At 45.4% G+C, this 14,166-nt stretch overlaps 1 protein-coding gene across 2 annotated transcripts in view; it reads left to right on the top strand.

Annotated features, from left to right (window-relative positions):
- CEP44 (centrosomal protein 44) overlaps nt 1-14,166 on the top strand; it is a 38,673-nt gene that overhangs the window by 2,514 nt on the left and 21,993 nt on the right. For both annotated transcript variants that reach the window (XM_066573517.1, XM_066573518.1), the window contains exons 3-4: nt 1,600-1,747; nt 6,175-6,321. In XM_066573517.1, the coding sequence (XP_066429614.1) occupies nt 1,600-1,747; nt 6,175-6,321 (295 nt within the window). The remainder of the gene's footprint in view (nt 1-1,599; nt 1,748-6,174; nt 6,322-14,166) is intronic.

Here is a 14,166-nt window from a genome sequence, read left to right as displayed (position 1 = left end):
AGTAAAATAAAGTAAAAAAAAAAAAAATCTATAAAATTTTTTTGCTTTTTTTTTTTTACAATTAATAAAAAAGTTTTTAAATCACCCCCCCCCCCTTTTGCCATATCTATTATTAAAAAAATCTAAATCATAAAAAAATATGTATTTGGTATCGCCACATCTGTAAAAGTCCGATCTATCAAAGTAGCGCATTATTTTTCCCGCACGGTGAACGTCGTCTGAAAAAAAAATAACGCCAGAAATGCACTTTTTTAGTTACCCTGTCTCCCAGAAAAAACGTAATAAAAAGCAATCAAAAAGTCGTATGTATTCCGAATTGGTACTATCGGAAACTACAGGACATCCGACAAAAAATGAGCCCTCGTTGAACTACGTAGACGGAAAAATAGAAAAGTTATTGCGCGCACAAAATAATTGAAAAAAATGAAATGTCTTTGAAAAAAAAAAAAGTAGTACAGTAAAAAAAAAATACAAGTTTGGTATCGTAGTAATCGTACTGACCCATAGAATAAAGTTATCATGTCGCTTTTGTTGCAGTTTGTGTGTCGTAAAAACAAGACGCACTAAAAGATGGAGGAAGGCCGTTTTGTTTTTTTTTCATTTTACTCCACTTTAAATTTTTTTTAAGTTTTTCAGTACATTATATGGTACAGTAAATAGCATCATTTAAAAATACAAGTCGTCCCGCAAAAAAACAAGCCCTCATTCAGCGACGTTGATGGATAGATAAAGGAGTTACGATTTTTTTTGAACAGGGGAGAAAAAAATGAAAATGGAAAAAGAAAAAAGGGCCGTGTCATTAAGGGGTTAATAGGTTGCTGGTCTGCATGGTGAACTACATATATCAGAATGGTCTGGCACCCTGTATCCACTATGTGTGGGAGTGTACACCAAGCATCCACCCCCCTCATTATCAGGAGGCAGTGTGAGTGGCTGTCTCATCGGTGTCCTGCACAGGTGTTATTGGCTCCTCCATTTGGTAGTCAGCTACCTGCATGGTGAGAGGAGGATGCATCTATATGCACTCCTCACTCAGTAAGTAACGGCCATTTTCTGTGATTGTTTTTAATTTTTTATTTCCCCTTCTGTGATGTACATAAAATACTCTTAAATACGAAATTCTGACTCTGGCCTGAAGCAGAGGGGGTATATTATCTGCAATTGTTCTTCTTGTCCATCCCTGATTCCAGGTCTTGTTTTCAGCTATCCAAGATAGCCAGCGCAATCTTCAGACTACCTAATCCCCACAGTGCGTTGGTGGTGTTAGACTACCAATGCACTACACCTGCTCTCTGATTGGCCAGAGCTCATCACATTATCAGCACTGGCCAATCAGAGAGCCGTGCACAATGTGCATTAGGTAGATAGAACATTTCTGCAGCCTTCTTGGATATCGGCACGTCAGAGGAACGGCAGAGAACTGCAGATAATAGACCCTTTCCTGAGATAGAATCACTTTTGGGGTCACTTTAATAGATGACCCCAAAATGATGATTTGTGAGGATTTTTTTTTTCAAGATGAATTGATTTTTTTAAATGAAATGCATTATTTTCTTTCTATATTATCACTCAAGTCCTTTATTATTTCTGCCACTAAAGGTTGGTGAGAGGTGAGCCGGCGGCATCGCTACCGATTATCAGCTACACGTTCAGCGGGTATTCTCCACACATTGCGGAGTTACTGGTGTCACTAGACCTTGAGCTTGCTGCGAAGAGTGACCTGAGATTTATGGATGCCGTTTACAAGGTGAGTGAAGGATGTGATGTGTGCTGATGGCCAACCCTTATGTCTGAGGCCGGACAGGGAGCCCCCAAGTACCAGCAGCTCTCCCTAGGGTGTACTTTGGCTGGGAGCAACTACTTCCAGACAGGCCAGCTTCTGACAGACCCCTATAGATTTAGATGGGCACAGAAATGTAAAAACACACGGGGGGATTCAGATCTGGATCTGGTGGATACTATCTGCCCTAGTAGTAGGCAGAGCTCTATATCACATGGCAATGGGACAAAGATCGAAGCTTGAACATAGAGGGGATGTTTGGACCGCTGCTCTTTGTGGGTGGAGGGGCTGGCTAAATTCCATAAATATCTTTCTTTTTTTTAACCCCTTGCAGACAGGAAAAAATTCCATGCAGGAAAAAGTGTAATCCACGCTTGCTTGCAGAGTAACATTTGTAATCTTCCTTTATTTAGTCATATTTAAAATTGCCAGGTGTACACATCTCTTAGCAGACGCGGATCGGCTGCACAGAGCCTGCGTCAGTGGTTTGCCAGGTGTACACATCTCTAACCAGACGCGGATCGGCTGCACAGAGCCTGCGTCAGTGGTATGCCAGATGTACACATCTCTAACCAGACACGGATCGGCTGCACAGAACCTGCGTCAGTGGTATGCCAGGTGTACACATGTCTAACCAGACGCGGATCGGCTGCACAGAGCCTGCGTCAGTGGTATGCCAGGTGTACACATCTCTAACCAGACGCGGATCGGCTGCACGGAGCCTGCGTCAGTGGTATGCCAGGTGTACACATCTCTAACCAGACGCAGATCGGCTGCACAGAGCCTGCGTCAGTGGTATGCCAGGTGTACACATCTCTAACCAGACGCAGATCGGCTGCACAGAGCCTTCGTCAGTGGTATGCCAGGTGTACACATCTCTAACCAGACGCGGATCGGCTGCACAGAGCCTGCGTCAGTGGTATGCCAGGTGTACACATCTCTAACCAGGCGCGGATCGGCTGCACAGAGCCTGCGTCCGTGGTATGCCAGGTGTACACATGTCTAACCAGACGCGGATCGGCTGCACAGAGCCTGCGTCAGTGGTATGCCAGGTGTACACATGTCTAACCAGACGCGGATCGGCTGCACAGAGCCTGCGTCAGTGGTATGCCAGGTGTACACATGTCTAACCAGACGCGGATCGGCTGCACAGAGCCTGCGTCAGTGGTATGCCAGGTGTACACATCTCTAACCAGGCGCGGATCGGCTGCACAGAGCCTGCGTCAGTGGTATGCCAGGTGTACACATGTCTAACCAGACGCGGATCGGCTGCACAGAGCCTGCGTCAGTGGTATGCCAGGTGTACACATGTCTAACCAGACGCGGATCGGCTGCACAGAGCCTGCGTCAGTGGTATGCCAGGTGTACACATGTCTAACCAGACGCGGATCGGCTGCACAGAGCCTGCGTCAGTGGTATGCCAGGTGTACACATCTCTAACCAGACGCGGATCGGCTGCACAGAGCCTGCGTCAGTGGTATGCCAGGTGTACACATCTCTAACCAGACGCGGATCGGCTGCACAGAGCCTGCGTCAGTGGTAAAAGCAAGCAGTGGATCGGGAAACATATATGAAGTGAGCAAGCTCACAGCACAGCACACCATATTCAAGTGTTTGCCCTTACGGACAGGGTGTTTTGGTCCCATAGGACCAGACACTTTTTAGGGATTTTACTAGAGATGAGCGAACCTACTCGTTTTGAGTAATTACTCGATCGAGCACCGCGATTTTCGAGTACTTCAGTACTCGGGTGCAAAGATTCGGGGGGCGCCGGGGAGCGGGGGGAGGCGTGACAGAGCGGGGGGGGTAGCAGCAGGGAACAGGGGGGAGCCCTCTCTCTCTCTCCTCCTCCCCACTCACCCACGGGGCCCCCCGAATCTTTTCGCCCGAGTACGGAAGTACTCGAAAATCGCGGTACTCGGGCGAAAAAGGGGCGTGGCCGAGTAGGCTCGCTCATCTCTAGATTTTACCCATATGGTGGTTTTACTTCCCTATTATTATTATTATTATATATTTTTTTTCAGCTACCAAAAATATTTTCCCTGTTTTTTTTTTTCCGTGACATATAGGACTATTTTTTTTTTTAAATATTTTTTTTCCCACCTTTTTATTGGGTAAAAAGTAGAGATGAGCGAACGTACTCGGATAGGCACTACTCGTCCGAGTAATGTGCCTTATCCGAGTACCGCTGTGCTCGTGCTCTAAGATTCGGGACGTGCTGCGGAGCGGGGAGCTGCAGGGGAGAGCGGGGAGGAACGGAGGGGAGATCTTTCTCTCCTTCTCTCCCGCTCGCTCTGCCCCGCTCCCCGCTGCGACTCACCTGTCAGCAGCGGAGCGCCCCGAATCTTTCAGCACGAACACAGCGGTACTCGGATAAGGCACATTACTTGGACGAGTAGTGCTTATCCGAGTACGTTCGCTCATCTCTAGTAAAAAGCTAAAATTATTTTTTTTTAATTTATAGTTTTTTTAAATGAGTATATTTACGCTAAAATAATGTATGTGGCTGGGTTCCTCATTTTGTTTTGAACGCTTTCATATAATTTGTATAGTTATGGATTACAGGGAACATATAGCAGCAGTCTTGGTTGGCATTTGGTCATTTTCTTTTTTATGTGTAAATTTTTATATTTTTATTTTTTCTTATTTTTGTAACAATTTTTTTTACTATCCATGTCCCTTATGATGTCAAATAAGACCACTGGGGGTCATTCACATGGTCTTTTTTTTTTATTATTTCATTCTTTTTCACGGTAGCTAGGGCATCCATAGGAGCCCTAGTTACAGAGTAAAACATCCCCCTGTAGTGACAATAGTCATTGGCAGAGTTTATTGGGGTCTGCTAGGACCCTGCAGCTCTGCTGTGAGAGCGTACCCGGCAGTCGTGTGATTGAGGAGTGGCATAGAGGAAGTAGTACTTTCACTTCTTAGTACATAGGGCTCATTGCGCGCTATGTAGCCTGAAAAGGAGAAAGCAGGAGCGCTTAAAAACTGCTTCTCCATTCTCTGGGTCCTCTGCTGTATGACAGCTAAGGACCCGACCTTGTCCTGCTTGATTGCAAGAGCGGGAGCTTTAATCCTGCGCCGTACTTCTGCTATCATCTGGGATTAACCCCTTCCCGCCCCATGACGTAATGGTACGTCCTGGGAGCTGGGTATTTCCCGCAAAATGATGTACCCTTACGTCATAGGGATAGCGCGTCATAGGGAGAGTTGCGCCCACCCGCCGGTAACCCCTTCCCTGCCGCGATCTAAGTAGATGGCGGCAGGGAAAGGATTCACAGAGGGAGCGCGCTCCCTCTGTGACTCCAGCCGGCTCTCGCGATAACATCGCAAGAGCCCGGTTGGTTGCTATGGCAACAGGACGCCAGATACCAGCGTCCTGTATTTCCAAAGCCTAAGATCGATGTAATAAGCGATAAGGTATGGCAGGAGAGAAGTCCTGCCATGCCTTATCGTAGCGATCTGCAGTGCTGTGGTGAAAGTCCCTCAGAGGGACACAGATGGTGTAAAAAAAAAAAAAGAGAAAAATAAAGATCAAAAAATAAAAATGTAAAAAAAGTTAAAAAAACCTTTTTTTATGCTTTTTCTTATATTAGCATAAAACCCCCCCACATATTTGGTATTGACGCGTCGGTAACGACATGTACAATACATTGAACACGCTTTTTATCCTGCACGGCAAAAAGCGTTAAAAAAACACTAAAAAAACTGAGGCAAAATGCTAATTTTTAGCATTTTGCATCCCCAAAAACGCAATAAAAGTGATTTTAAAAAAAGTATGTACCTCAAAATGGTACCAATAAAAACTACAGCTCATCTTGCAAAAAATAAGCCCCCACAGAGCGCCGTCCATGGAAAAATAAGAAAGTTATAGCACTTTGAATGCAGTGAGTTTAGAGAAAAAAAAAATTCCAAAAAAAAGTGCTTTTATTGTGGAAAAGTGGAAAAACCTATAAAAAATATAACAATTTTGGTATCGTTGTAACCGTACCGGCCCGCAGAAAAAAATGTAGTGTATCATTTATGCTGCATAATTAACACTCTAAAAAAAACCCCCAAAAATCTATGGCAGAATTGATGTGTTTTTTTCACTACTATCATAAAAAAAATAATAAAAGTTTTACAATATAGCCTATGTACCCAAAAATAGTATCAATAAAAACTACAGTTCACATCGACGTAAAAATAAAAAAGTTCTGAAAAAATACCAAAAATCGATTGGTCCTCAACGCCAAAATAGGCCATGTCCTTAAGGGGTTAAAGCCCAGGACCAAGTGCCATATATTTACGACGCTTGGTCCTTCAGGGGTTAACAGAGGTTATTCTCATCCCAGTATCTGTTCCACTAAATTCTATATGTAAAGATATTAATTGTAAAGCTTTGCTCGCAGGTTCTCCGAGATGTCTTCCATTTTAAGCCGGTTCTAACGAAGCACCAGTTCCTGCAGTGCGGATTCCCTGAAAGGAGGATGCAGACCGTGTGCGACATTATTGACTGCGTCGTCCGGAAGCACAAGGAAATGGCGAGTCAAAACAAGGTACAGAAGTAATCTGTCTGTATGTTCTATATCTTGTATCCAGCATGTTCTACATATATAGGATGCAGACAGCAGAAGCCACTGACTATAGCAGGGAGCTTAATTCATGACTAGAGATGAGCGAGTATACTCGCTAAGGCACTACTCGCTCGAGTAATGGGCCTTAGCCGAGTATCTCCCCGCTCGTCCCTAAAGATTCGGGGGCCGCCACAGCTGACAGGTGAGTTGCGGCGGGGAGCGGGGCAGAGCGGGCGGGAGAGAGGGAGAGAGAGATCTCCCCTCCGTTCCTGTTGTAAATAATAAACGTTTAACCCCTTCAAAACCAAATCTGTTTGTGCCTTAAAGACCCAGCCATGTGGCACGTGCCATTCTAGCAGAGAATAAGGCTCTTTCACATTGGCGATTGCAATATTGCTGCAAGAAAACTGCAGCAAAATCGCATTTTTGTTCACGGGGTTTTTGAGCACCATCGCTGCTGCCCACGATTTTCTATAGGAGTTTCTAATGTTAAAAACGCATCACACAAAAATCACAAGTTCATAAGTTGCGATGTAATAAATCAGAGGCTCCATAAGGAAACCTGGGCTAGAAAAAAACCGCAGAAAGATAGGACATCCTGTGATTTTCCAACCTCGCAACATCACATGATTGAAAACCTCGCAAATGAAACCATTGAAAAGCAGGAGTTTCATAATTCTGCGTTGTCACTCGCTCTCGCATTGCATGAAAATCACACGACTTGATCGCCAGTGTGAAGGCAGCCTAACTCTGTAAAGGTTTTACACATCCAAGTAAGGCCCTCTGCCCACGGGCGTTGCAGTATCCGGCAGCGGAGAGCCGCCGCCTGGGAGCAGGAGCCAGCAGACGGATCTCCGCTGTCAGCCTTATCTAATAGATAATCACACATATATATTTCTATTGTCTCCGAGCAATTTAGATGACTTACAAATTTAACAGTAATTTGTGTGTGTGTGTGTATGTGTGTGTATATGTGTGTGTATATATATATATATATATATATATATATATATATATATATATATATAATAATGTTAATTGATATAAATGGTATTAACAATGGAATTAAAGGCAGTAATACCTAATTGTAATAAATTAATGTAAGGATATGTTCAGACATAGCGGAATTGGAGAGATTTTACACTGCGGAAAATCCTCACCAAAATCTGCATTAAGTTCCCCATAACACTATTCGTGTGGGTTTTGACATGGATTTGCAGCAGAATTAACCCCTTCAGTTCTGAGTGTGAAACTACCTGCAGCTCCGTGTCACGATCCACACCAGATGGTGCAGAGTTTGCTACAAATCTGCACCAAAATCTGCTACTTGTAAATGTATTCCTGTAAATGAATTTCATTTCTAGGTACTATTTCTGTAAATGACCCCTCTGCTATAATATCAGCTATACTAACTATAGGAGAGTGGGGGGGGGGGGGGGGTAGGGGCTCTTACAGCACTTAAATGCCGGGAAAGTTCCTAACTGCACAAACTTTCCTGCATCACTCTGAGTGGCTGTCGGCCCAATCGTGTCATTGGGACCTGGACCAATCAGATCCTGATGATGGCGCCTGAACCACAAGCTGTTAGCAAGAGCCTGTTTTGTGTATTTAGCCATTCAGGGGGATGGGATCACCGGCGGAGGGCGGAACAAAACTTGACATCACTGCTGCACAGAGCCCGGCAAGCGGTGACGTGAATTTACCATTGGCGGTTGTGAAGTGGTTAATAGAAGTGTACAACCTTATATTACTGGAATATCTCCTGATCCGTACAAAATGTACAATTTTCTCTGGTTTCTTTGTCAGCTTTCATCAGACTGCGAGCCGATTTCCCGGTCTTTAGTACATGTCCTTTGTGATGACAGGGAGGGAAGTTTTGAGGGTTTGAACTTTTCCCAACAACCTTCTTCCAGCAGTTGTGGGAGTCGTTTCAGTAACATAATATAAGAAAAACATCTTTTAAAGAAGTTCTGCAGCTAAGTTCCTTTTTTTAGGAAAGCTGGTTAGTCCCACTGGCTGAGATGGGGAGTAGCGTGATATGAAGACTGCCAAGATGCATTTGCAGGGTTGAGTTACATTTGACAGTCTGAATGTTATGTAATGTATCTGTAGCAACCAGTGTGTCCTGCAGAATTTTGGTCTTTAAAGGGGTTGTCCTGCGGCAGCAAGTGGGGTTAAGCACTTCTGTATGGCCATATTAATGCACTTTGTAATATACATCGTGCATTAAATATGAGCCATACAGAAATTATACACTTACCCCCTCCGTTGTTGGCGTCCCCGTCTCCATGGCTCCGACCGAAGCCGCCTTCTCCCTGGATTAGACGTGCAGAAGACCTGTGCGGCGCGAGCACGCCGGAGCGGCCCCTTCAGCGCAAGCGCGTCTAATCCAGGCAGAAGGCTGCTTTGGTCGGCCCCATGGAGACGGGGACGCCAGCAGCGGAGGGGGTAAGTGTATAATTTCTGTATGGCCAATATTTAATGCACGATGTATATTACAAAGTGCATTAATATGACCATACAGAAGTGCTTAACCCCACTTGCTGTCGCGGGACAACCCCTTTAAAGGCTATGGACACCTTCGGGGGCAGTTGGTTTTTTTTTCACTTAAATTCCTGTATTGTGGGATGATAATCATTTTTGCAATAGGAGTTGATTAAAAGTGTTGCACCTTTCGGCTTCTGCAGTCTTTACTGGTCACTGTGTACAGTAGCTGCAGACTAAGAGTACTTTTACACGTAGCGAAAAATCATTCACCCTAGGAGACGATGACAGGGTTTGCACATTCGCCCGGGCGGGCAGTTTAAACACAAAGATAAATTGTTAAATTTTTTTTTTTTTAGCAGGATCATTCAGTTTGCTGTACGAGTGAAGGAGAATGAGTGTATGATTGGTGTTTAAGATTAGTGAAAGATCAGTGGGGATCTGACTGCTGAGACCCCCACTGACTCAGAAAATGGAAGACCCATGTCCCCTTATTGCACAGCTCATAATCCATTCTCCTTTTTCGTGTGGCGCAGAGTGTTAAGGCAGCAGAATGCAGTCCTAAGTTCTCGCTCTTGACCTGAAAGTTGTAGGTTCATGCAGGTTCAATCCCCGCATGGTTCAGGCAGCCAGCTCAAGGTTGACATAGGCTTCCATCCTTCCGAGGTCGGTAAAATGAGTACCCAGCTTGCTGGGGGTAATAAATAAGTTATCTGAAAGCGCTGCAGAATAAGCTGGCTCTATGCAAATAAGATTTATTTATTTTTTTTAGTGTAGTGGATAATAGGCCGCTGGTGGCACATATGTGGCAACAGCTCCGCTCCTCTCAATGGTGTCGTTGAAATGAATGGAGTGGTGCAGCTCTATTCATTTTATTTTATTTTTTTTATGGTTCAAACACTTTTTATTTGATCGTACAATCAATCAATAAGAACGGCTTCTTACACATAGTCACATCAAAAAAAATAGAAAAATAATTACTATATGAGTATCGAATCTTCCTTCTATAGAACTATATCCAACATCAACAAAATAGTTTGAGGAGGTCCTCGAGAGGAGAGCCTCCCTGTGCAGGTATAAAGTATCAGGACATAGAGTAGCGAAAGCCATCAAGTATTCAAGGTAAAGATAGAGAAAATTGAAAAGGAAAAAAAAAGAAGAGAAGAAGAAAAAAAGGAAAAGAAAGGCTTCTCTGTGTTCGGCAGGTCGGGCCGCCCGCCCTAATTATATAATCTTTTGCTAGTTTCTCACTGGTTTAAGGTTAAATTTCCCCTCTGAGGAGCCAGTCACTAAGACGACTGGAAGAACGTATTGTTAGCCCTATCGCCCAGGTTTTATAATACTTTTGAAATCTGTTGTCGTCTGTAGCTATGGTTTCTTCTAATTGCCTCAGCATGCCCACAGCTTCCAACCATAGTACTCTGGATGGGGGTGTTTGCAGCTCTATTCATTTTAATGGGACTGACAGAAACAGCCAAGCACAGCAATCATTTGTCTGTGTGCCTCATTAGAATAGATGGAGCCTTGCATGCGCCCTACCTCTCCATTCATCTCTGTGGGGCAGACAAAGATAATAGAGCACAGCACTCGTCTCTCTATGTCATTAAGAGGAATTAGGCCGCTGCTGTGCATATGTTACCAGGGGCCCATTCGCCACTAGACGGCACACATTAGAGAATACATTGTGAAATGCAGGGGGAAGTCTGCTAACAACTGATCCAGAGGAAGGCAAAAAAACCCAACAGGGCAGATGCCAATTTAGCTCCTTTGAAGGAAAAAATTACTTCCCGGCTCCATAATGGCAGTCAGAATTATCCGTGTATCAACGTTTGAGATCTACCTAACTCCAACACTTGGATCAACAACCCCGAGGGGTCACCTAATGTCTATATCCTGTAATATCATAGTGCTCTAAAAAGATGTCTAGTCCTCTCTTAAACTCATCTACCAATTTTGCCATCACCACGTCCTCGGGCAGAGAGTTCCACGGTTTCACTGCTCTTACAGTAAAGAACCCCCTTCTATGTTGGTGATGAAATCTGTGTTCCTCTAGATGTAGAGGATGCCCTCTTATTACCATCGCAGTCCTGGGTATAAAGAGATCATGGGAGAGAACCTTGTATTGTCCCCTAATGTTTTTATTCATAGTTATTTGGTCGCCTCTTAACCGTCTTTTTTTTCAGGGTAAATAATCCCAATTTTGATAGTCTCTCTGGGTATGCCAGTCCCTTCATTCCATGTAATTAGTTTAGTTGCCCTTCCTTGAACCCCCTGAAGCGCTGCAACATTTTTCCTGAGCACCGGTGACCAGAACTGTACGCAGTATTCCATGTGAGGCCTGATTAGTGCCTTCTATAATGGAAGGATAATGTTCTCGTCCTTCGCCCCTATACCTCTTTTAATGCACCTCAAGACTCTATTAGCTTTTGCAGCAGCTGACTGGCATTGGTTACTCCAGTTTAGTCTACAATCCACTAGTACCCCCAGGTCTTTTTTTCATATCACTTTTCCTAGCAGTACCCCATTTAGTGTATATTGGTGACATCCGTTTCTCCTGCCTATGTGCATAACCTTACATTTATCAACATTGAACTACATTTGCCATTTTTCTGCCCAAGCCCCCAGTTTATCTAGGTCCGTTTGTAGCCGTACATTGTCCTCCGTTGTTTTATTTATCTTGTAAAGTTTTGTATCATCTGCAAATATTGATATTTTACTGTGCAGTCCCTCTATCAGGTCATTAATAAATATATTGAACAGAATGGGGCATAGTACTGAGCCCTGTGGCATCAGAGTATGAACCATTTATTACCACCCTCTGCTTTCTATCTCTGAGCCAGTCACTTACCCAGATTCACACGTTTTCACCCAGACCAAGCTGCCTCATTTTATATATCAACCTATTATGCGGCACAGTTTCAAATGCTTTAGAAAAATCCAGATATACGACGAGATCAATACTCTCTCCCAGGTCCAGCCTAGAACTTACTTCATTGTAGAAGCTGATCAGATTGGTCTCACATGATCGACCCCTCATGAAACTATGCTGATAAGGAGTTATGTTGTTGTTTTCCTTGAGGTATTCTAGGATGGCGACTCTCAGAAACCCCTTGAATATTTTTCCAATTATTGAAGTGAGACTTACCGGTCTGTAGTTACCAGGCTCTCTTTTGAACCCCTTTTTGTATATTGGAACCACGCTGGCAATGCGCCAATCTAGTGGTACAACCCCAGTCTCAATGGTGTCCCTAAATATAAGAAATAGTGGTCTATCTATCACATTACTTAGCTTCCTTAGAACCCTTGGGTGTATTTCATCTGGGCTTGTCGATTTTAGTCTTTTTTAACCGGCTCTGCACTTCCTCCTGTGTTAGGCATGCAATACTTAGCAGTGGATTTCGTGTGGCATTTCTTTTTCATTCGTGAATACACTTGATAAATGTTGATTCTAGTAGAACCCTTTAACTTTTGTTTGAAGGGCAGGATAATCTCCTGATACAACGGTTATGCACGTATTATCCTAATATTTTCTGAACAGTATTTTGGATCTGTGAGGTTTTTGCTCGTCTGTCTCATAGTAAGTTTTTGCTGTGAATGCAGTTTTTTCGCATTTTCATTTTAGAATATGGGCATTTACTTCTAATAGCCTTTATACCACCGAGAACCTCTTAATCGTGGACTTGCGCTGTTTCGTTGTCCAGTGCCTCTGGAGTCCATTAGATGCTGATGGAATTGTTTGTGGCTTAGAAAATGTAATTTTGTTTTTAGAAGTCCATGTGTTCCCAATTTTCCCATTAACCTTGCCTTATTATGGGGAATGTATTCTACAGAGCAGGACTTCCATAGTGAAATAATGGCAATGGCACAAGTATTTATTTATTTTTTTCAATTTGTTTTCCTTTTATGTCATTTTCATAGTAAATTTTAGCTTTTGGTTTTTCTATACATTCTTCACCTAATCTGCTCTGTCATGCTTTGGTCTGCCAATTCCATCTACGGGCGAGAGATCATTTATCCAGTGTTGTTCCTGGCTTGGATTCTTCTGATTTTTAGATGTGACATTATTGGTCTACTGTTTATTTGAGATCCTGGAATATTATGTATTCATTTTCACCACTGCTAATTTTACAGCGTAAATACAATAAGCGATGTCCTATATAAGGGCGAGCTTGTAGGGTAACGCAAATATACGTCTCCCAAAGGAAAACAGACTGGAGTAAAAGTCTACTTCTGGTTTGAAGATATGCCAGCAAGTATAATAGTGAGTTTAAATATCAACCATTCACTAATAGTCTTAGTAGCCAGATCATACTGCGGACAAATCTTAAGGTGCCCATGCGCTTTGGATAGCTGTTGGCTGAATACTGAAACTGGTGGACCCTGCCGACGTACATCTATTGTGCATGAGCACCTTAATGTAAGTTCGGATGTTGGGAACTTGCTATTAAAGGAGATGTCTCGAGGCAGGAGTGGATTTTTTTTTATTGCCCAGTCCCCCTAATTAAGCATACATTACTAAGCCCCCCTGTAAATGACTTTTCTAGCTGGTTTGTACTTACAGTTCCAGCGTTTCAGCAACTTATAAAAATTTTCCCAAGATGGCCGCCGGCTCTTTTCCCTTTGCTTGCTGCAGCCCGACATGCGCGCTCCCGAGACGCTACCAGCTGTGTCTCCCTGACAACCAGACACCCCGCAGCCGCCGACTGGACCCCTGGAGTGAACACGGCCGACCAGTCACCCACCGCCAGGCAGCAGGTAACCGGCGCAGCCCCCCCCCCCCCCGCACAGCGGCAGCCCCCCCCCCCCCCCGCACAGCGGCAGCCCCCCCATCGCAGCGACAGCCTCCCCCATCGCAGCGACAGCCCCCCCCCCCGGCACAGCGACAGCCCCCCCCCCCCCCCCCCGGCACAGCGACAGCCCCCCCCCCCCCGGCACAGCGACAGCCCCCCCCCCCCCGGCACAGCGACAGCCCCCCCCCCCCCCCGACACAGCGACAGCCCCCCCCCCCGGCACAGCGACAGCCCCCCCCCCCCCGACACAGCGACAGCCCCCCCCCCCCCGACACAGCGACAGCCCCCCCCGACAGCCCCCCCCGGCACAGCGACAGCCCCCCCCCCCCCGGCACAGCGACAGCCCCCCCCCCCCGGCACAGCGACAGCCCCCCCCCCCCCCCCCCCGGCACAGCGACAGCCCCCCCCCCCCCCGGCACAGCGACAGCCCCCCCCCCCCCCCCCCCCCGGCACAGCGACAGCCCCCCCCCCCCCCCCGGCACAGCGACAGCCCCCCCCCCCCCCCCCCGGGCACAGCGACAGCCCCCCCCCCCCCCCCCCGGGCACAGCGACA

This window comes from Eleutherodactylus coqui, chromosome 7 (assembly GCF_035609145.1).
Source record: "Eleutherodactylus coqui strain aEleCoq1 chromosome 7, aEleCoq1.hap1, whole genome shotgun sequence".
Taxonomy (NCBI): Eukaryota; Metazoa; Chordata; class Amphibia; order Anura; family Eleutherodactylidae; genus Eleutherodactylus; species Eleutherodactylus coqui.
The sequence above is the reverse complement of the archived record's forward strand: the minus strand, read 5'-3'. Positions and strand labels throughout refer to the sequence as shown.